This window comes from Stegastes partitus, unplaced genomic scaffold (assembly GCF_000690725.1).
Source record: "Stegastes partitus isolate 25-593 unplaced genomic scaffold, Stegastes_partitus-1.0.2 Scaffold101, whole genome shotgun sequence".
NCBI classification, from domain to species: domain Eukaryota; kingdom Metazoa; phylum Chordata; class Actinopteri; family Pomacentridae; genus Stegastes; species Stegastes partitus.
This window is the reverse complement of record NW_007577832.1, coordinates 447,403-471,195: the sequence shown is the minus strand read 5'-3', so window position 1 is coordinate 471,195 and position 23,793 is coordinate 447,403. Positions and strand designations below refer to the sequence as shown.

At 44.2% G+C, this 23,793-nt stretch overlaps 1 protein-coding gene across 1 annotated transcript in view; it reads right to left on the bottom strand.

The window, feature by feature from the left end:
* nrg3b (neuregulin 3b) overlaps nucleotides 1-18,664 on the bottom strand; it is a 196,657-nt gene extending 177,993 nt beyond the window's left edge. The window contains exon 1 of the mRNA XM_008277581.1: nucleotides 17,676-18,664. Within this exon, the coding sequence (XP_008275803.1) occupies nucleotides 17,676-18,516 (841 nt within the window). The 5' untranslated portion in view covers nucleotides 18,517-18,664. The remainder of the gene's footprint in view (nucleotides 1-17,675) is intronic.
* Between the last annotated feature and the right edge of the window lie 5,129 nt (nucleotides 18,665-23,793).

The following is a 23,793-nucleotide window of genomic DNA, read 5'->3' as shown; positions in this document are numbered from 1 at the left end:
CAGCGTGGATTAATGTGTCTTTGAGTGCAGCTACTTTTGCTTTGTCACAATTTGTACCATAAGGCTTCGTATACTGTACAAATAGTCAGTGTCAGGACATCGTGTTTGCGTTACTCGTGCATGTAGGGCGGCTCAGCATCCTTCATGGTTATTCTCTTCATGTAGATGAAAGAGCAATTTACGTACTATATGTTTAGAGTTAACGAAGATGTTTGGAAGCAGCAGGCTACTGATTTTTGTGTGGAATTAGTCGCCTCGCCGTCACCACAGCTTCGTCGCCATTAGAGCTGAAATAATTTGATGATTAGTCAGGCAAGAGGAAACTAATCCGCAACTATTCTAATATTAGACCCATTATATAGGTCGTTTTCCATTCAGAAAATGCCAGATATTCACTGGGTCAAATGCGAGAATTCGTCTTTCATTGTAGCTCATTGTAATCTGAATATCAGTGGGTTTTTGACATCAGACAAAACAAGACATTTCCAGATGCCACCTTATGATGTGCATGACTTGATGTGTACTTTTTACTGGCTTTTGATATTTATAGACTAGACTTCAACGGAGTAATCCTAAGTGACAGCCCTATTTGCCATGACCACAATCTTTCCCCCCCTCTTTACTCTAACCATAGGGTAGTTTCCATGCCGGGATTTTGCAAAAGAAAGATTTTTTTTTTTTTAAACGAAGAAGAAGAAGAAAAAAAAAAAACATTGGCATTGGCTGTCAAAAACTGACATAATCTGGAGTTGGTGCCCACGCTGACTCATCTGACAGAGAATGCCTGTGCTTTGGGTCCAGAAATGTTGGGAGCATTTACTTGGAAAGTATTCAGTTCTTTAAATACATCACTGCGTCAATCTTTTCTGTGTCTGTTCGGACAAAACTGTATCACTGTCATCAAACAAGGCAATGAGATCATATAGATTTTCACCGCTCGATCGAATCGCGAGGCCTCATGACATATACTGAGTGAGCGTAAGTTCATAAAGCTGGGAGCGTGGTTTGATCACACACACATGTGGAGAGGGTTTTAATCTTCTTAGACTGGATTTACTTGGCAGCAGGCGTGGTGGAAACCTATGCATGCTGTAACATATACATTGAGTCTTTAGCCGGGATAAAGGCCACGGGATCAGATAGTGGGGGGGGGAGAGAAAAAAAAATGTAATCACAATGGATTGTTCCGACGCTTAAAGACAGCAGCCGTCTGTCCCATGAAGCGTCGCTTAGGTGTGGAGTTTTCTAAGGCAGGTTGTCATCGTGGAATCCTGAGTGGCAGAAGCCCAACGCTCATCCAAGGTGACATATAGATATAAAACACTACCAAAGATAGACAGTGAGGGTCGGCTTCAAGGTCAAGAGCTTTCAGAGGAAGTGTACCCGCACTTCTGTGATGGACAGATGAGCCCCTTGCACAGCCACACACAAACACAAATTCAAGTATTCATTAAGATTTGACTCTCGACTGCTTTTCTGTCACAATGAGGAGAAGGCTTTGCACGAGAGGAGGGGGGGGGGAGAAGAGAATCTACCCCTCAGCAAAACACATTCATGCTGCTAGCCAGACAGGAAGACATAAGAGGAGAGCAGGAGAGAGAAAGCGAAATTCAGGCGCCGCTCTCTGAGCCAGCGAGAGAGAGAGAAGAAAGAGCAAGAGAGCAGTAATACGTTTTCATCTGAAATATTAAAGCCTCTGCATTAATCTGTCTTCACTCTCCCTGGGGTGCTGGTGAAGGCTCTCTCTGTCCTCGAGTTCCCTGGAAAAGGACAGAGGCTGACTACTGCACCTCCTGCTTCTCTTCAGGCCAGAACCACCTCTCAACCTCTCCCTTCATAATGGCCATTTAAGTGTTTGTGTGGGAGTGGGCTGTGTGCTGAGGTTTTCTGAAATGGCCGCTATGGGCTGCAAGCATTGTCTGGCCAAATTTGAAAATAAGGGAACAGCTTGATTTTTCCATATTCTCCCCCTAGACTTAAAAACAAAGCCTTCGGAAATGATTTGGTCATTAGCTGACTAACAGACGATTCGCGGGGAGCGACTCTGATGACTTATTAATTTCGTAGTCATTCATCAAGCAAACATGCTCGAGCCTTTATAATGTGAGGACTTGCTGATCTTATGTGATGTAGAGCTGGAAAAGGTTGGTTGATCTATGACTAGTTTGGTGTGTTTACAGCCAGAATAGAGAACAAAAATGCTTCTCATTGAAGATGTCACCATGACCCATTTCAGAAAGCTCTGATGGGTATGTTTTTAAACTTTATGGATAAAAATGTATTTTAAAAAAAACAGTGACAGATTAATACAGAGTGGGGGAAAAGTTGCAGCCCTAATTTTAATTGGAATAGATTTTTTTGTCCATTTTGGGTCTTGCATTGGCGTCTTGAAATTTGTGATTTGACAATTTAAACTTAATTCTCCAGAGAAATTGTTGATCGATACCAAAACTTTTCACTCCAGCTGATTGAATTAGTACCAAATAAGTTTCCTAAGTGATAGATCAGAGCTATAATGGCTATTTTAACAAATCCCCCGGTGGGCTGGTCAGTTTCACATTCTTCATCATTCATAATAGAAGCGGCTCCAAATGAGCGCCCCTCTCAGCTGGATGTTTGGGTCCATCAAAGCCTTCAAGCTTTTAACACCTCCTCTAAATGTTCTGCTGGCACCTCATGAAGGTGGTGGCACCCATCTAGCCTTTATCTAGGCCACCAGATCCGCAGCTGGACCCATCTGGCCCCGCTATCTCCTCTTTCCGTCGCTGCACATACACACATGCACGTGGGAACACACATGAAATCCATCACGTACACACACACACCAGCTGTTGTGGATTACCAAAGAACAAGTGCGGTATTTTTTGACTTATGTCCAGTGTTTGATGGCCTTGCCCCGCATGTGACCCAACACAAAAGCACAGGCTGGTTTATTATTACATACAATAATGCGGCGCGCTTTACTTTAGATGGACAGTGGTGACGACTAATGGGAAAAAGAAAATGCTCTTAGAGGAAAAATGTGAAAAATTCAAGTGTAGGAACAAGTAGGAGTCCTTTATATTTCCTGAAACCCACAGATGTGCAAGTAGAGCTGTGACGATAAATCGATTTGAGTAATTTTTTAAGAAAAAAAAAGTCCAAACTCTCTGATTTCAGCTCGTCACATGTGATTATTTTCTGTTTTCTTTCCTCCTCTGTGACAGTAAACTGAATATCTTTTGGTTATTTACAAGACATTTGAGCACATGATCTGATTTTTCACCATTTATTGATGAATTAATAGAGAAAAGGTTTATCGACAACGTAAATTATAGCTGCAGCCCTGCATGTGATGATTCGGCTGTTTGTGTTGCCAAATCAAACGGCTTCAAACTCTCCCAAACTCAGTGCCAAGAAGGAAGCCATGAATTATGCCTTGTGCTTTATTATCTTATCTGATCAGGCTCTTGACATGGCCACTCAGAGAAATGTGGCTTCTTTTAATCAAGACGGTTTCCGCTTCTGAGAAACAGGAAATCTGTCTGCCCTCACCTTCATCTATCTTAACTTCCCTCCATACATTGATCTAGCACACTGACCCTCCAATCTTCCCACCACCCGATCCCAGCTTAATCTTCATTATTCTCTCTAATGCCACAGACTCTTTCTGGCTAGAGTGTCAGCCTCATCTTTGCTAACCCTCCCAGCCTCTGCCAGTCCCATACCGCCCTTATTCGACGCGCACACACACACACTCTACAAACTCAAAGGGAGCGCAGTCCTTTTGTAAAACAGACGGTTTAGGAGTAAAAACATGCAAAATAGTCACTTGGGTACCCAGCTGAGGCTTTAAAGCTTAAGTTATTATGGAGGGGAGAGGGTGAAACCATTGGACTGAGGCAACCCTACCAACTGCTTTCCCACAACTGCAATAAAATATTCCATCATATCCCTGAAGCATCCCTGACTCCAGCTGGGATCAAAGAGTATACTTGATGACTGAGAGAGGAGTGCATATTAGTGCCTACAACAGCAGTGTCTCACTTGCGCCGAGCCTTTCATTCCATTCCATTAATAGCCGTCATGGAAAAATACATGATAGGGTTTGGTGTTTCCATTTCCTCAGTAAGTATAGACACATAACAGGGGAAGACACACTGGGGTACAAAAAGCCACTGGATGTCACTCAGACGCCGGTGGTTCTTTCATGGAATTATGCGGGAGAGAATTATGCTGATGGTTTTTGTTGGTAACCGGACAAAAACTCTGCTTCACAGCTGACAGCGATGGAAATTTGGCTTTTAATGCATCCTGCAGGAAACAGCAGAGCTTTAACGTCACACGAGGTCAGATATGCACCACTTTGCCACATTCTTACTATTCAAAAAAGATCAAAACAGATTCCACATCTCGCTGTGGTTGTATTCCTTTCAGGCTGTCTGTGACAGGTGTTTTATAGGGAGGAGCGCTGTTGTTGTGGATGTCCTATCAATGATTCAATGCAGCACATCAGATGGAAGGCAGAGACTGAGAGAAAGCTGTCTCTGCCTGGATGTTCAGAGGGGAACTTTCAATATATAATTCACCGAGTTGTCTGACAGGTTGGGTGTGAATCTGATGGATGCTCTTTCAGTCTGGTGAAGATTCGGTGTTCTTAAACCTTGGATCTCTTAGGCCACTTTGAGTATGAACTAAACGCACACATGTCCTTTTTATGATCTTTTGATCTGCACTCTGTGCTGCTGAAGAACTGATGTACTCCACACACACACACAAAGACACACACACACATGCCGGGAAGGTAAGTCGCTCTCACAGCGGGCTTTTACACAAAGATAACTGACAGCTGACTCCTCCAATTATCTTAGTAGCCCAGCAGGTTGTGTACAGTAAACCCTCCATGTGCACCTGCTCAGTCAACTTGCAATGAGTAATCCAGCATCCATGAGTGCAGTGAGTAATAAAAACACTGTAATAATAGCTCTAAATAATCATAAATTACACCTCGTAACACTGGAAGGTACTGCTCGATGTATTTACTCCCCACTGATTTTATTGATGATATACTTTACAATAACAACTCTACCTCCACTGAGTACACACTGTTTCCTTGCAGCTTTTGTCCTTCAATCATACATTTGCAATTGTGTTTACTCAGCCAGAAAAGGGCACTTGATGCAGCTGAGATGAAATAAATGTCATTTCTGTCCACCATCTTTTTTTCTTTTTTTTTTGATAAAAAAGCAACTGTGCAAAGCTACACAGTCCAAAGAGTGTGTGCATGTTTGTGTTAATCGGGAAGCTCGGGCAACAAATCCATAGAACAGAACCATGTAAGATGGCAGATTAGGGGAATATGAAACACACTCTGGAGTGATCGCTAGGCAAGGGCTTTTGTCTTGTTATCTTTGGGAGTGAGTTGACATTATCCCCATGGATAAGGTTTTACCATGCATGGATTACCGCATGAGACAAGCTGTGCACACCCCCAGGAAAATAACATGAGAGGACCTCAGTCGATCCCTGTCTCCATCTCCCTCTTCACTCAGGCTCCTTCTCTCACTATTCATCATTGCCATGATCAGCACACCTGGGGCCTCTGACACAGTGTTTGAAAATAATGGCATCTGCTGTAGCTTCACGAGGGGCATTAGGCCATCTTTCATTGTATATTGAACAATCAGGTACACAAATGCCTAAACAAGATGCTGCTTAATCTTCGACGCCGGGGTAAATCCATATTCCTGCACAGATGTTTTATTAATAACAATGCGTTTTATGTACACAGAGAACAATTTGTAAAAAAAATAAGGCAGCCTAAAGTGGGGAGAAAAAAAAAAACTGTTGAGCTAAAAGGAGGAACAATCTAAAATCAGTAATATAATCCTACAAAAAGACTTTCAAAATTAAAAGCCGAGATGAAAGCTAATTGAAACCGACATCTTTTAAAGCGTCTCACAGAAGTTGCCTCCCTAATATCCTTGGGAATGTTATTCCACAGTTTGGGAGCAGAGTTTAAAAATGTTGCGCATCCAGCTTTCTCAACCTAGTTTTCAAGATCTAACACAGCGGAGGATCAGACTGATTGTGGAAGAACATGAAACGGCGCAGACTCTTGCCATGCAGCCTGCCGCTGAAAGCTTTGTGTACAGTCAAAAGTACTTTAAAGATAGGCCCAAATGATACATGGAGCCAGTGTTCTCCAAAACACACTGCGCTGTGTTAGAATATCACTCCACTTCAATTAGGGTGATGTGCCGCTTCGCTTCGGTTTTGATCAGAAGTCTAGCAGCAGAGTGTTGAATATTCTGTAGCCTCTTGAAATATCAAGACAGCTTCTTTTTACATAAAATCCCCTTCATGAGATGTATGTACAAAAACAACTTGGGGAGGGAGAAAAAAAATCATTCAGAAAGACTTTCAACAAAACTATATCTGGACCGCTTTATTGTAAAGAGTCACGGGGATGTTCTAAAGAGGCAATTTGAGCCTCAGAGTCTAGGTTAGGTTTCAGAAGGAGAGATTTAACAACAGCGGCTCCCTGTCTGGAAAAATCCTATTCTCAAGGGATGTGTTTTTAATTTTCACAACATTATCTGAGACACTGTTACAGTCACGCTTAAAAAATCAAGTAAAAAGACGGCGTGGAGAGGATTTACTTTCAGTTTAAACTTTGCAGAGTTTTTTAGGAGGGAAAATCAATTTATAAATTCCTGCTTCCTGACGGACGGAGCGTCGAGGTGGTAATTTATTTTTTTGTGTGTGTGTCTGTGTGAAAATATCAGCTCCAGTGTTGCGAATGTATTGTTGGAAGAATTAGCTTATTCTTCCACTCGTGCATTTGAGGCATTACATATTACCATTATGTAACGCTTCACAAAATAACAGATGAATTGGATAATCTATTTGTAATCCCATTTGGCATTTACAGTAAGGTGCAAAAAGATGTGAATGGAAATCATTATGTAAGTCATTGAGCTGTCATGGGAAGCAGTTACTGAGCATGTTGCACCTATGCAGGCTTTAAGGTTCGGCACAATGAGGCCAAAAGAAAAAAAAGAAGATTTTCAGAGGCTGCATGTGAAAAAGCAGCACAGCTGATAACAATAATGAAACAGTCTCGATTCCTTGTCATAATTTCCGAGGGAATTCTTGGGAGGAAGTGGCGACAGTAGCTAATACGGAGTGATGAATGATACTCTTATCTCTTCCGGTACACTCCTGAGATAAGAGAGCTCTCATTGGCTGGTGTTCTCTTTGTCAGCGATGTGAGGTGAATGAAAGAACTCCGCAAAGAAGAAAAGAGTCGGAGGAGAGGAAGAGGCAAGAGGGTGCCTTAAAATAGAGGACGGGAGGATGAAAATAAAAAAAGGAGAGCCTAAGTATAGAGGTATGAATGATAGTGGGAGGGAGGCGAGAGAGGGAGAGAGGGAGAGAGGTGACCTCCATCTCCACCTACACCTCCACACGCCACAACAACCCTCTCCATCTCAAACAGGGCACCATGGCACATTTCCCGTCACTGGGGGTGGCAGCAGGCCACACATTGCAGTGAATCAATCCGACTGCTGCAACCTCCGCAATCCACACTTTCCTGCAGGCTCGTCATGTACCCAGATGCTATGTGCGAAGCAGGATAGTGAGAAATCATGTTCTACATGCTGCGCATACCTCAGTTTAAAGTCGTGACTTAAATAGCACTCTTTGCTGAAATAATTGCGGTTTAGGTACAGGGTAGTCTGACGGACCGGCTGCAGCACTGTCGAAATTATACTTCACAGCTGGAGGTTTATTTTCATACCAACAAGATAAGTGCGAGTTTGAAATTAACACTGTTGCACACAGTGACTGAGACTGTGTTTATGTGAACTGCTAATTGTCTGTTTTAAAATGAAATTCACCATGAATAAAACTTTTTTTTTTAAATAACATAATTTATCATATGGTACATGTCCTAAACTCTTACACCCGCTGCTGTCCTTTTATAACCCCGCGTACAGCTTTAAAGGATTTTGTGGTTCATAAAAATGTTTTTCATAATGGTTAATGAAAGCTTTATGTAACCACTACAGCTGTAGTCTATCCAAAATGGGACTCGTTCATCCAACTGCACGGGGAAGAACTCTGGAGAACTTAAATCACAAACGGCACTGCAGTCGTTGCCACATGCAGTCCCCTGGCCAACAACAATTGACTGTTATTAGAGGCATCACATCCAAACACAACCTGCCTCGACGCAGCCGCTTCTGCCGCCGTGAACACATCCAGCCCCCATTTCCTTCTTTTCCGCCTTATTCGTTTGCAAATTGATAACGGAACCGGAGACCCCACAGGGTCCGTAATTCAATATTGGGATCTAACAGTCTCAGATCAGATATGATGGACTGTAATCCTCTCTGCACTGCCACAGCCACATGCACCAGCTCAGAGCCCCTTAAGCCACCAGTCAGTCAGCGTGCTCTCTGCACACAAATGAATGAATGCATGAAAGAACGAATAAGTTAATTAATTAATGAATAAATGAATTGTGGGATTTTGAGGATTAAAAGCAAGTCGCTAAGTGTAGTATCTAAGTACCCACTGTGGCAGACTTGTATGAGAGCAGACTCCATGTGACTGAAATGAGCACTCCCCCAGCACACACACATTAACCACCATCACTAAAGCAGCCTTTAAAGTTGTTCTCGACTCCCATTTCTTCCAATTTGAAAAGATATAAAGTGGGGGAGTGATGCTCAGAGACAATAATGATCCCACTGTTTACTTTCAATTAGGATTATTTCTTTCCTTAGGCTAAGACCACCTTTATTTCTCCGTGGGAACATTAGTAACAATTAACTCAGTGGGGGGAGATAGTGCCACATTTGTGAACAGAGATGAGAAAAAGCAGGCTGAATGTGAATCCTGAAGTTTTATCGATTTCGTGTGCAGCGACTTCTTATAATACGAAAGGTCACTTATGACTACTGATGCCTTTGCCTCTGAAAGGCAGCCAGTGCCATACGCCAGAATCCTATATTCCCATGTTTCTGCCATTAGACCACAAGGCACAGGACAGCTCAAGCACTTTATAAAAGGAAAGATTCATCAATTATTCACACCTCCGGCAACACACATTCCACATGTTTCCCTTCCCATACATTAATATTTCAGCCCCCACCCACCTCTACCTCTTCTTCTCTGTGCCACCTCCCGGTGGACATTTTGTCTACATAAATCACACAGTGACATTAAGAAGCCCTAAGATGGCCTCAGTCAGTACTTACAGTAGGCAAGCTTCTCCTTCACCAATCTACGAGTCCCCTGACGTCTGCCTGAGAGTCAAATATCACTTAAAAGCATCAGATAGACTTTGCGAGATATCTGCCGCAGCGGTGGCACAATCATAACTCTAGTGGTACGAATTGAATCGGCACCACATTTTTGACTTTAGACGGAATTGCATTCGAAGGCTGCAGCTGAATTTACAATAAGAGTGAAGTTCTTTCATCCTGTTCTGTTTGAATGATGAGATTGGTGGTGTGCTTCTTCTTTTTTTTGTGTGTATCTTTAAGGCATTCCCTAAACAGCAAGACTGACAAGGACAGAGATGTTGGTGACTTTTGTTTCTCAAGGCAAATTCCCCCCAGAAGCAATTGGTCCCAGGTCTTTTGCCAGCCTCAACAAGCTGTGTATGCTTTACATTACGGGAGGTTAAGGGTTAGGGCCCCCGGTCTGCCGGTTCAGCTGAAGGAGGCGGGATGTGTACACAGCCTGAGAGGAAGCGTTGCTTAAGAGGCTCGGCTCAAGGCTCGAATGTCCCTTATGCGAGGGAAGATGACACGCCACAACAATCCAAGGTTGCAATCTCGGACGCTGAACTGGACCACTATTCCCAATGTGACACGTGTTGGTAGCAGTTTAGGCTCGCTGTGTCTAAACCGTGAGCACACATTTAGCCGTCACTGCTAGCCTCTTCCTGTCTGGCACTCTCTCTCTGCTGCCTAATGTGTTGCGGTAATGCATGACAATGAAACGTTGGACCTACAATGATTTAGGACCGCTGCTAATGAGCATTTGCAGTATTTGATTAATCCGACCATTATTTTCTCAATTATTTGATTAACGATTTCAAATCGTTCAAAGATGTCCGAAATCATCAACCAGAGCCGACGGTGACGTATCGCTTGTTTTACAATGACAGCCTAAAGACACTCAATTTACCACCATACATGACAAAAACATCAAATCCTCATTCATTCTCGCATTTGAAAGGAGGGAATCTTTGTCATCGTTGCTTGAGCAGCGACTGAAGCGATTAATCATTTATAAAAATACTGATTAATTTCCTGTTGCGCAGCTAATTAATTCAAGTAATTGATTGAACTACAGAAAGTGTTTACTCTGACCAAAACTTTGTGAGGTACATACTTTTCTGGTGTCTAATATTCTACAGACATTCACATCTACGGTGCCGTGAAATGTATAATAAATGTAAAACGTACAAAATTGGTAACTTTCACTGGTTTATACTGCCTGATGGTTTCATTCAGTAAAGGATATATCATGCAGACATCGTGGTGACAGGGCTGAAGTGAAATACTTGTCAAATTCAAATATGGATAATACCTTGAGGCCAATCTGCATAGAAATGAGAGAGATAATAATAGAACGGGCAGAACGGTGGTCTGAGATATGTAAAATGTCTGGCAAAGGCTCATTCACTCCGCTGTGATGTCTGTATGCTTTTACCTAGCAGCTGGATCCGTACTTCTGGAACATGCTCTTATGGTTTTTGACAGTCTTTGACCCAATAAATTCACTTTTTTTCCCCCCCTTTTGTATCCAACACTCCCTGTTTCTGTCCTTCTGCACTTTTATTCTCTCTCTTTCTCTGTCTCTCCCAGCCGTCCTTACTTGAGGCCTTCTCTCCCTCTTCCTTATTGATTCTTTGAGGTTCACTGGGTAGAGCGCAGCACAAGCAAAGGAAAGGGCGTGGGATCAAATCCCACAAAATTTCAAACATTCACCGGGCTGTCACTCCAGGATAATTTGTCTGCAGGCTTACCCAACTGCATACAATGATGTATTCGGCTTCATAATTGGTGCCCATCAGTGTCAAGTATTTCTGCTCGCTGCATGTTCAAGGCCAACACTGCGGAATGCAGCACTCCTTCACTAATTTGCATGTGCAAAGTATATGCATACATCCTTTCCAGTCTGTTGAATCCGAGCTATTCCAACGTTATGAGGAGAGCTCATGTTTTTTTAAGAAATATGCTTGATTAAATAAACGCCACACTAATGGAAGCCACTTAGCACACAGTGTCAGACGACTTACATGTACTTGTGGTATGTCTGAGTGCACGGTTTTTGCTAATGCCTCCTATAGTAATGTTAATTTCTATTTCTGGCATATTATCATTCATGCAAGCACTTTATTATTTTCTATAAACTCCAGATTCATTTTAAATAATTAAGCTTTTCAAAGGGCATTTAAATGAGAATTTGTGGAATGTACAGTGGCCCCACATCTGTGTCACCGTTGTGCCAGTGTGACAGGTATTTCCTAAGAGCAGAACCGCATTCATTGAGCCCAACATCACAGAAAAAAAACAACTCTTTGAAAGCATTAACACTGAATTGAACCTGCTTGCTACTCCTCTGAAGCGGACTATTGAAGATCTAGTTGACACATGCTGAGAACAACAGTTTGGGCTTAATAACGCTGAGCCTAAAATGATAGAAGAGCTCGCCTTCCAACAGATATTTGTAAATCGGTGCAGCTGCACACAGTGTGCAGAAGCAGCGCTGCTTGGGCCAGCCTCGACGAACAAGCAGAGCATGTCTCAGGAGAGACAAGAGAGGCCTCAGAGGCAGCCTGGCAAATCTGAGCCTGACCTCCCTGGAGAGAGCGAGAGAGGCAAACTGGATTTATATCTTTGTTTTTAATCCCCCTTACACGCTCCACTGGTCCTACAGTAGTACTTTGTGCAGGCTTCATGTATAGCTGGAAAAAAAACAAAAACAAACAACAACAATAACAAAAAAAAATGAACCACAGTGGTTGCATGTCAGGATAAAAATAATTTTTTTATTCTCTTCTTCCGTGACATCAGAGTTGTCTGTGACCCTGCGCTGTGTTTTTATATCTATTGAGCTAAAAAAACACAATCAGTTGTGGCACAGTAACTGACTGGCTTTTGACTTTACAACCGGATGATGCTGAACCTATTCAGACTGAAATGCCATTTTGTTTCTGCCCCAGTAATCTGACACTGGCTTCTTGCTAAGCTTCTGTATGCGGGAGGGAGGGAGGGTATTTCACTCTGGCCGGTCGCTGTAACTGAAGCGTCTTTCTGCTTGATGTCATTTCCAGGTGACAAGGAATCTGCATTAATGGCAGGAAAGTCAGCTTTCCATTTATCATGATCCAAGTTGTTTATGCTAAACTGCTTTATAATACAAAGAAGTGACAAGCAACTTTAAAAGTCTGTCCTGTTGAACTAACATATAGCACTAACTAACAATTCATTTCCTCAAGTGCCAAAGGAGCCAACAGATAAATTAAGCCAACAGGGAACTGAAACAACACCTTCATCTTTTTTTTTTACCTTCAGTGCACAGCTGTTTTAATTTAATAGCTGTTGTTTCAGTCAGTTGATTTACAGCAGCCTTGATAGCGGTGTCAGTTTCCTTTGCATTCTGTCTCTCACACAGTCAGACAATGTTCCCAAAATGCAAACGTGCTGACGCAAAACGAGGCGCTTCTCACATATAAAGGTGCCCGACTGACTCGGTTGTGTTCCCAACTCAGGAAACAGCCCCTGACCCCATTGAGGAGCAGCAGCAGACCTTTGAATCGCTCGGCGAAAATTTAAATGTGGCTGGCGATCCACGAGTCTGGAATCAGGCTAGTGAGATGTGCGTGGAATTACAACCACACTTCACTAAGGAAGAGTTCTTACAACGGAGAAGAGAGTAGAATGGGCCCTCAGCCAGCACAGCGTCCCATTGGTTTCCCAACAGGCATTCATTGTGCAGTGCTCCATTCGCCTGTTATATCCCTACTTCTGAGCCAATGGGGCTCGTATGTAGAGAGCGGAGTCAGATACATAACACCTCAAATGGAGAAAACCAGATGATAGATTCACAAGTACGGGCGCGCACGCGAGATACATGCTCGTCTTTTGTGGCTCACGAGTGTGCCAGTTTTTTTCTTTTTCCCCGCTACTGCCCATATGCTCATGAATGTGAGCTGAGGAGCTAAAATAAAGGATGGAAGGAAGCACAAAAGCAAAGCAAAAATAGATGGTGGAATACAATGACACAGAGAGCGGACACAATAACCACAGGGAAAGAGGGAGAGCTGGGGGAGAGCGAGAGGAGAAAATAAGACAAAAGGACGAGGTAAAATATGTCTTTATCCCCGACGGACAAAGCTTGTCTGTCTTCCAGGACGAGGAGGAGATTCGTTTAGATCCTCACCGAAAAGCAGAGGAAACAAAGTGGAGAGGAGAAATAAGGGTACTACGGCCCACGTGCGGTCCAGATTACCTGAAACCTGACACTGCACATTGTGAATGTATTAGCACGCAACTTCACATAAAAATATGAGATCACTTGGCTGCGCATAAAGACAAATGCACCTGAAGCCATGTTTTACAGAGCGTTTCATCATCAGCCAAGACATTTTCTGTGTATCATTACACTTTAAACATGCTGCATTGCACAACTCCACATAATATTACAATGAGCTTGATACAGTCGAGCTTTTAAGGAGGCTGCGTTCCCAGAAGTCTTGATGGGTAGCACGTTGTACTCTCTGCTGTACACAGAGGTTACGTGAATACACAGAAACGGCACAGTGGCTGCTTGAATGCACGTAATAGCCAATGAAGAACACGCTTTATTATTTTAACCCATAGCAACATTGTCAATGCGTGGAACTAAGCAATGCAGAATAACATAGCAACAGGACGCTATTCAACACGGTGCAGCCTTGACTTGACAGAATACGCCATGACAGCGACGGACGTCCACATTAAGCACTTAGAAGCCATTTGCTCGTAAGTTTATAGTTGCTTGAGCTGACACGATCCGGTGTGTATTGAAATCGCACATGACAACTGAATGGTAGGTTACAATACATTGTAATGTGCACTTATTCTCCACAACAATAAAACCGCTCACAGGTGAGAGAGCGTCACGCAATGTTCTGCCGCGTAACCTTGAGTCCCGGTGTTCATGTGGATGTCACTATGACACATGCCACCCACCTGAACATTGTTGCAGATCTAGAGCATATCTCAGAGCAACAGCACCACATGATAAAGGGGGGGGGGGGACTGCTCAAGAATGGCTCGAGGAACATGACCAAGAGCTCCAGGTGTTGATCTGGTCTCCAAACTCCCCAGATTTCAATCCAATCAAGCATCTAGATCAGGGGTGGGCAATCCTGGTCCTCGAGGGCCACAGTCCTGCATGAGTCCGTGCATCAGGATCGTTATCAGGCTTCTGCAGAGCTTGATGATGAGCTGATCATTTGAATCAGGTGTGTTGGAAGAGGGAAACATCTAAAACATGCAGGACTGTGGCCCTCGAGGACCAGGATTGGACACCCCTGATCTAGAGGGTCTATTTGATCAAGCCTGATTCAGCCTCATTCCACAACCCAAATGCCCTAAAAGGTCGTTTGCCGACGCCCTTGTGACAAACAAAACGGTTTATTTCTAAAGGTGTTGTACCCACGCTGCACAGTGTCACAGCTGCAGCATTAGGCAGGTGGTTTTAATGTTGTGGCACATCATTACATATCAAATGTCTGCAGTTTATTTATCACAATTACCAGTCTTATTATTGCCACGCAGGGATTTCTAACACTTTGCGTTAGACAAGAAGCCATCAGTGAAAGGCAATCATTCATGCACAGATCCTGTGCCATGATAATAGACTCGGCAAAATGATTTTACTACAGGGAGAGACCTCACTAAACCATCACATTAGTGAAATGTCAACAGAAAAAGGTGCATCCTGTCAGATTACTGTATCATTATACCTTGGATAGTAAAATAATAATGATAAAATGTCATCGCATACTTTAGGCTATATCATGTAAGCCGTCTAAGTACGAGAAGTGAGTGTCAACGCTGACGTTCCTCCAAAAAATTTGATTTTTTTCCCCCCTCTTTAAAGTCTACCTTATAATGAAGTCCCCTTCTGAATTTACTCACGTCATGACAGCGATCAGCAGCTTTTATTTACTGATAACAATAGCTGTACTATAACACTCCTGTAATGTATCTGGATGATGCTGTTGCTCTTCCAAGAACAAGTAGACTGGTGCAGAACTTCAAATATCACTGTTTTTTCTCAGCAGGGTTTTGTGTCGCTGTAACCAATGTTAGAAATTGCTACCTGTGCTTACCAAAGCGCTTCCGTGCTGCTTTGGCGATAGTTTTGGCAAACATGAAAGCAGCTGAGGGTTTACCACCTTGTTTGGTTTGTTGTGGGGAAGGTTTTGGGGGGATTTTGGTGTCATACAAAACACTAAAATACTGGCAAAAATCCATTCTCGGTTGAATTCATGTGAGCATTGCAGAGTAGTGGTTTGGTGACTTTAAAGAGACACCCGTTGCCTGATAGATATTTACTCAACGAGGGGACAAACATGAAGTCAGTGGGCCAAAATGTCAGGCCACTCCGCATGATGTCACATGTGGACAAGAGACTAGAAAACATCAGCCTCCAGTAAAACCTCTTTGTATGTTTGAAAGGTTTTATTAACGGTGGGCAGCTTTAATAAGTGTGCTTTAGTTTTTGAAGGCTGTGCCCTTTCATAGTATACAGGACTCACAAGCCCTTTACTGAGTCATCCAGTGATCTAATTGACTCTGGATTATTCTGCAGGAGGAGTCTGAGAATGTTCTATGGGAAACTCTATAGTTCTGTCACCACACAAATCTTTTGTTTCTGTCTAGATCGGCTGCCCACAGCCAACTACTAAGTCACCGAAGCCGTTCAACTGCACATAAAAAGGCATACAATTTCATTTCCAGTGCCCCACCAACTATACTGGCAATATTCTGCCCCGAGGTGAAGAAGAAAATGTCACTTGATCACTGTTTGTTGCTGGAATCGATGCCATTGACGCATCCATCTGATAAACGACAGGATGCCATGTATTCAACCGGAACTGCTGCTGCCCCCCCCAACATATGATCCACGGCAGAAATGTGGAGAAAAGAAGGTTTCAGTTTTCACATTAGCATTTTTGTCATTGCCCTCTAGCACGCTTTGCTGAAAGAAGAGCAGGAAGCTATTTCGTAATTCACTCCCGTGGTAAATCCACTTACAGGAAGCTAAGGTGAAAACACAACTGAAAATAGATGAGCCAGGAATGAGCTTTAAATCAAAGTCGCCAATTAAATACGAAAATGTTCCAACAGCTCTGTAATTTAAAAAAAAAAAGAAAAGTCCCATGAGTTGGAGAGGGAGGAAAACACAAACTATATAGTCATACCAGTCCTCATGATTACACTCACATCCTGCCCCACCCACATTGGAAAAAAAGAAAAAAAAAACCTGTGTGATGTTAAAAACACGTCCCATGTGGAATTAATAATAATGAAACCTTCCTTCTTTACACAATGCAAAATATGCAAAATTCACAGCTCTCCTGCTTTATACCCGCTATCTCCCTCAAGCCTTTCCCTCACTTAGCCCTCTCCATCTGCCATCTCTCTCTTCTCGCTGCTCCCACTCTTCATTCCGCTGCTTTGTTATGCTTCTCGCATTCGCTTCCTTCCCGTCGCCATCCTCTTAAACTTTATGTTGTTTTTCAAAGTATTTCTCTTCTCTTTTTTTCTCCTCCTCCCATTTCCTACCTCATCTATTTCCACTTGTCCTATGAAACCTTATTCTCATCCCTATATCCATCTTATTCCTCTGAGCCGCCCTCTCCTTTTTTTTTCTTTTCCGCTCTCTCTCTCTCTAACTCTCCCCCTCTGTATATCCCTGCAGTGTGAAAGCAGTACCTGCGACACTCTGCTCCCAGTATCCTCTCATCTAAATGGGATGTGTGGCCTTGCTATATCTGATTCCTCTAGACAGGAGGTGAGAGCTAACCTTTCTCCCACTTCGACACAACACCGGCTCCTGTTATTTGTTTTCATAACACAAATATGCCGTCCTTGGTCACAGCACACATCACAAAGCTTTAACATCCCAACTCGAGCAGACAAAACAAAATAAATTCTACGAGATGGAGCCCAGCCTTTAATGGTACTTAAACCACCGGGTGAAAAAGAAGAAAAAAAAGCACTTCTCCGGAGGTAAGATTCATATCGGATTAATGCACAAGTGAAAGATAAAGACAAGAGGGGTGAAAATACTGAGAATATCCCCAGATATCTGCCTGTGCTAATGAATACGATTAATGTTAAGCTGCTGGAGTATCCACTTTCCATGTGGATATGAAAGGGAAAAAATTACATTCTCAGACCACGAGTTATAACAAAGCCTATCAGACAAAAGAGGTTTTCTTTACCAGGCTAATGGATACTCTGCAGCTGGCTACTATAGTTAAACACCAGCCTGTCTGCCATGAAGTCCAAGAAAAAAGCTCTTATGAAACACTTATCTTGAGTTTCACAGATAACCTCACACAGTCGTACTCTCGCGTACATTTCCAAAAAGCCAAAAAGCGAACTCACGTGCTCGGAAGCGGTGGTGTGGGCGGGTGGCTGGGCCCTTGCCTGGGCGCCCGTGATTCCATCGTGACGTGGGTTTGACAGGGGCTGCCGGCTGGGAGGTGGTTGGCTGAGCCTTACCAGTGATCTTCACAGTAGCTGTAGTGGTGGTGGATGCCGTAGTGGTGGTAGAAGAAGTCTGTCCAGGCTTTGAGTTGGCAGCTCCATTACGTCCATTCCCAGAGCTGCCTCCTTTTCTAACAGTACTGCGAGGCGTGACCTCCTTACCGTTGGGAGGTGGGGTGAGTCGGGTGGCGCGAGTGGCAGAGGTGGTGACCACAGTCCCGCTAACGCGGGTGCCAACACGGTTATGAAGGTGTGGGGCACGGTTGCCATCTCCACTGGCAGTGCTGGCATTGGCTGAGTGGTTTGCTGGTGGCCCTGATCGAGTTCTTGGAGCTGGAGCGGTACCATCCGCAGCTAGCGGCGTGGTAGTCGACACCATCGCTGTCGTGGAGGCAGCTAAAGTAGTGGTGGCCGTGGAGATGTCAGGCCCCTTGGGCATGGCACTGGGTTTGGAGAGGAATATAGGGTCCTGTCCAATGCTACCTTTAGGATCCACCAGATCAGTGGGGACATAGTCTTGGACCGATCCCACCACAATCCATTTCAGCAGCATGAGACTGAGTCCCAGCCCTACAAAGCCCATGACCAGGGGCACGGCGCACAGCCAGGTCTGCTGGCGAGGCCACACGGCGCAGGGGCCACAGCGGAGAGGGCCCGGGGCTCGAGGAGAAGCCTGTTCAGCCCCTGGCTCCTCCAGCGTCATGGCCGCCAGAGTGCTTGCACCGGAGCGCTCACTCATCCTGCCGGAGCTTTGTCGTCTCTTAGGGGTGTTCGGGAGGTCAAACAGGTGGCCAGATGACACAAGGGCATATACGATGAAGGAGATGTGGTGCAGAGGAAATACTACGCATCTTAAGTAAATACCCACACAACGCCGAGGCCTATATACCTACATGCACGAACATAAAACATGAACCCGACGCACAGGCACCCACCAGCAGAGCAGACACAATACACTCACAGTCACGTACTACTAATTAAAAGCTGGCACAGCACTCCAATGCATACACAAGCAATATCACCTACACTCCCTCTGGCGGACAACAAACCAAACACACACACTCACACTCACACACACGCACACAAACACTCACTCACAGAAATGCACGAGAAAGAAGGAGGGAGGGAGGGAGGGGAGAGGGGGGGAGAGAGAGAAAAACGCGCACACGCTTCCACGCGAGCACACAGGTTATGGACAGGTGAGAGAGCGCGGCGAAGGGGGCGCCTCACTGTAGTTCAGCGCTAACGAAGCGATGATAAATCCCAGGATGCTTCACTCCCTTGTTAAAAAGCCGTCGCGAAAAGAACGGAGCAGGATATCGATCCGTTGCATGGCGAGCTTCAGACTGGAGCTGTAAATCCATGTGCGTGTGTGCGTGCGTAGACCAACAAACCGAGGCTGTGGCGGCACCCTTCTCCACTCTCAGCTGCTTGATTATCGGCCGCATAAGATCCTGGAAAAAAATTAAAAAATACACAGATTGTTCCTCTGTCAGTCTCAGGTTTCGTTGGAGTTCATGGTACCTTTCGGGCTTCCTTTTTTTGTGGGGGGTTGTTTTCTGGCCCCTCTCTTATCCACTTGCAGTGTCTTTATAGGGCTGCTTCAACTTTGCCTCCAGCAGACCTCAGGAAACGGCCACCCGCTCGCTCGCTCCAGCTGTCGGTAATCCAAGCCGGTAAAAGCCACCGAAACTGAAACGAGGCAGGGCAGGAGAGGGATGTGATCGGCCAATGAGATCGTGGTGGTGTTGTTTGTTTGTTTGTTGCTTGATGATGATGATGGGGGGCTAAATCCAACTGATCCAAAGGTTTCCAATCCCCCTCTTTGCGCTGACCACCCGGCTCTGATTTCTTCTAATTTTTTCTCTTTTTTAAATTTCTCCCCATCCGTGCGTCTCCGGAGCTGTCTGTCTTCTGCAGTCCGTCACTGTGACGATAGATCCCGGCGTGGATTTTTTTGGGTTTTTTTACGTTTACCTTCGCTGCATTCCCACAGTGGTGCAAGCAGCAGAAAAGGCAGACGGGAGAGAAGCGAGGATGGTGGGAGAGAGGATGATAGAGAGAGAGAGAGAAAGAGGGAGAGAGAGAGAGAGAGAGAGAGGGAGGAGGCTCTGGAAAAAAAAAAATGATGCAGCGGCTGTTCTTGGAGTCTGCAGACTGGGGAGGGAGAGACAGAGAGTGTGAGAGAGGAGAGGAGGGAGGGGAGGCTTGCTCAATCCGCGGTGAGTGATGTGGGTTTCACGGCTCCTATCCCATCCGGCGCTCTCTCCTCCGGTTCACCGCTGTCCTCAATTCTCCAAAGTGACGAATAGTGACTGCCCCATCTCCCCCTCTCTCTCTCTCTCTCGCTCTCTCTCTCTCTCCTTCTCCAACGCTCCACGGCTGTAGGTGTGCGCCTTATCAGCGAGCAAGTAAGGAGAAATTATGGTGGGCAGAAATAGAAGAAAAAAGAAAGAAGAAGGTGGTGGGAATAAAAGAAGAAACAAGAGAGAGAGGGAGAGAGCAGAGATGCGTGTTGGCTAAGCTCTGCAGCAGATGCAGATAGGGAGGCAAGAGGGAGGAGGAGGAGGAGGAGGAGGAGGCGGCGGCAGCAACAGCAGCAGCGCACGGCGCGCACACACAGCCTGCGCGCAAAAAGGAGGAAAGGCGCTTCCATAGACACACCCCAGGGAGCGGTGAGATCGAGGGTAGGAGGGAGGGGAGAGGAAAGAGAGGAGAGAGAGAGAGGAAAAAAAAGGATGGAGGGAGGCAGAGAGGCACCACCCCGATGTCTTCCACCGGCGGCACACGAGAGCAAACAAAACCAAACACCAGGCTCATAATTTATGAGCGAGTTAGAGCACTACTTCAACTTGATACTTCCGTGGGCAGTATATGAATCCCCCCCTTTTATTTTTGCAGTTCAGAAAGGGGACGGTGTCGCTTTAGGCACGCTGCCAGCCAGGTTTTTATGGGGCAGGGAGACGTGCTAATATCACAAATATGAGTGGGAAAACAGATTTGGCATTTGATGATGATTTAAAAAAAAATAATCAAGCAGGGAGAGGAGAGAGAAGATGAGCAGCAGTGACAAATTGGTGACAACAGGGGTTTGCTTATTAGTTTTTTAAATAATATTTTCCTTAACATTCTCTGTGTTCAATTGCTGTCTGGAGCAAGGAAAAAAAACGAAATTATAAATTGACTTTTTTTTTTTTTTTTTGCACATTTTGTCATCAACACAGCCACATCATGTATTATTCAAGCGTGACATCCCAATTTTCCTCAATTAATATCAGTTGTAATTTCATTAATCAGGGGGAGAGAAAAAAAATGAAATTGATGAAGGGTTAATCAGACATCGGGATGCCTCGAGATCAAGCAACTGTCTCCGATTTTCCCCAAAGTCAGCCTCTCATTATGTGCAGGAGAAGTTGACAAACACAGAGGTGCTACTTTTTGGTTTCTCCTGCATTGTGGCTTCCAGTTAAGTAGGGTTGTGGCATTATTCAAGGCTGCCATCTGCTTCTTTGGAACGTGATTGATTCTTTTTAAGCAATGAAAGCGAAGTAGTGGAGGAGTTCAAGAAAATCATTCATCATTGGAGAATGTGGGTGGATGCATACTGTAATAATGATCCTTGAAAATTGGTGTGTGCATTATGCAAGTGGGAGCTAAAGAGGGAGGTGAAATAAAGGGGTAAAGTAAAAGCAGGTGGGAGAATGAGGAAAATGTCTTTTTTTGTCCCCCCCCTCATCCGACTTACGTAAGCATCTGCAACGCTCGGTTCCGAGATCCAAAAAATCCTCCACAATGGTTCCTTACAAAATCCCAAACAACGTCATTCATTACAGTCTAAACTGCTTCTGGCTCATTGCAACAACAAAAATAAATTTAAAAAAGGCACATTTCAAACTCCTCACATTCCCCAAATGACACCAAAATTATGCCATTTTCAAATGCACTATTTTCACAATAACAATTTGCATTACCCTCAGGTTGGTTTCTCAATTGATTTTCATAAATAACAGGAAATGGCCGGCCCATTTGCAGCGATGGGACGTCTCCCTGCTCGCTCACATTTCTGCACATTTTTTTTTTTCATTAGCTGCTTTTTGCTAATGTGTATGATGAGTCTGACTGTATTGTTTACTGCTTTTGGAGTAGAGGTAATGTCCCGCTCTGAAGATGCCTTTGAACTTGACAGGCTGTCGACAGTCATTTCCTCCCAGGAATTTACTGTGCTCCTTTTACTCCTCTCAAGCATTTGAAGATTCTTAAGAAACAAAAATCTGAGGCTTTCCGGTAGAGAAATTTATTCAAATCATTGAAATATCGGTTTGAATTGTGTAACACTTAGGTTTTTGAAAAAAAAGAAAAGAAAAAAGAGAGGCAGTTGGTGGAAAGTTTCTATGAGATTTGATCTGAAAGATAAAAGCTTCTCAAATAAGGAGCTAAAAAGGCAAAGGAAGTTTTCATCATCAACATGTAGAGACATTTTAACTTACAGTTTCTGCCGTATTCATCAAGTTGCATGCATGTGTTAACTGTGCACCACATAGCGACATACTGCAGGCTTCTGCAAAACAAAATAAATGATCCTCAAACCAAACATCTGTACAATAAGGCCTAAAAATCAGTACTAATGTAGGCATTAAATAATGATTATCATCCGTCTGCTTCTGTGGATAAGGCAGCCACTAAGCCATGCACTCTATAATGTCTTGTTCTTCCAATACATTGGTGAGGGTCAAGGCCCCTTAGTACTACATCCTATGGCGCCGATGATGTCCCATATTCCTGAGTGAGGAGCAGGGAATTCACTTCTAGTGTCCAGAGGGAGCCATTAAGGTCAGTGGCCCTGATAAATGTGCATTGATGTCGCTTAAAGTTCATCTTGTTGCTATTCCACCCATCCTGGTTCAGGAGGGTCAACACGACAAGCAGATACCATTTTATCTGCTCCGTCCCCGTGGGTACGGAATAGTTATGTCTTAATGAACTGCTGGTCAGATGCAGGAGTGTCGAATTTAGAAGTTATTATCTCTGTTTAGCCCGGTGTGATTTCCACTCAAAGGCTTGAAGATGTGAATTTGGTTTTCAATAAGTAATGAGTGACCTCTGGCCCTTTGCAAACCCCCCGCGACGCCAATATCATCCTGGTTCTAAAAGAAAAAAAATTAAAATAAAAAAAAAAAAGGGCCGCTTCCTTACTTTGTGGGTGTAAATGATGGCAACTTCCATGACTGTATTGATTGCCGCCTTCTGCTTAATATTAAAAATCAATGTCTTTTCCCACTGCTTGTGTCTGCATTTGAGCCTCCCCGAGGAGCCACTATTCAACCACAGTGATCAGCACAACGCCACAACTCCACGGGATACGTCACCTTGTGCACATCTAGGGAGAGACACATCATTCCTGCTGTCACTCTGATTACGTGGTCTTTTTTTTCCAGCATGGCAAATGCCAAAGTTTGTGTTTGGCTTCTTGGAAACCGCCCAGATTTTTTCCTAGAAGAGGCACAATGCTGAAACGCTGTTGTACAACCGCCGTTCTTTAAATCAAATAAAACGGGGGAATAATTCTATAATGCTGTGTCTTTCTCCTTTTATAGATCCTACTGGATTCCTGCATATCTGTGGGGCCAGAATAAAGGCGAATGCAGCGTTTGACTGGCCCCAGTCCAGCTCTGTAAAATAGGATTAGTGCTTAATGGGGTTCACCGGTTTCTACCAGTGGTACACTGGGAAGCTTAGCGCTACTCCTGCTCCCATTAATGTACTTGGTAAGATCCCTATAGCTCCTCAGGCTATAAGAGTAATTAGTTGGTCCCACATTGCTGTGGATTTCCATTTCTGCAATTCCTCCGTCAGCCAAGAAAAATCCACGGTGGTCGCTGCGGATTGCTTCGCCTAAGCTCTAAAGATCCACTATTTCAATACGTTCCCCAGGATGTCATTTCTCCGTTGGACCCTCAGTTCAACTCTATATTCTGGACTTTCTTTTCTTTCATAAGTGCTGCTGCATTTTGCCCCT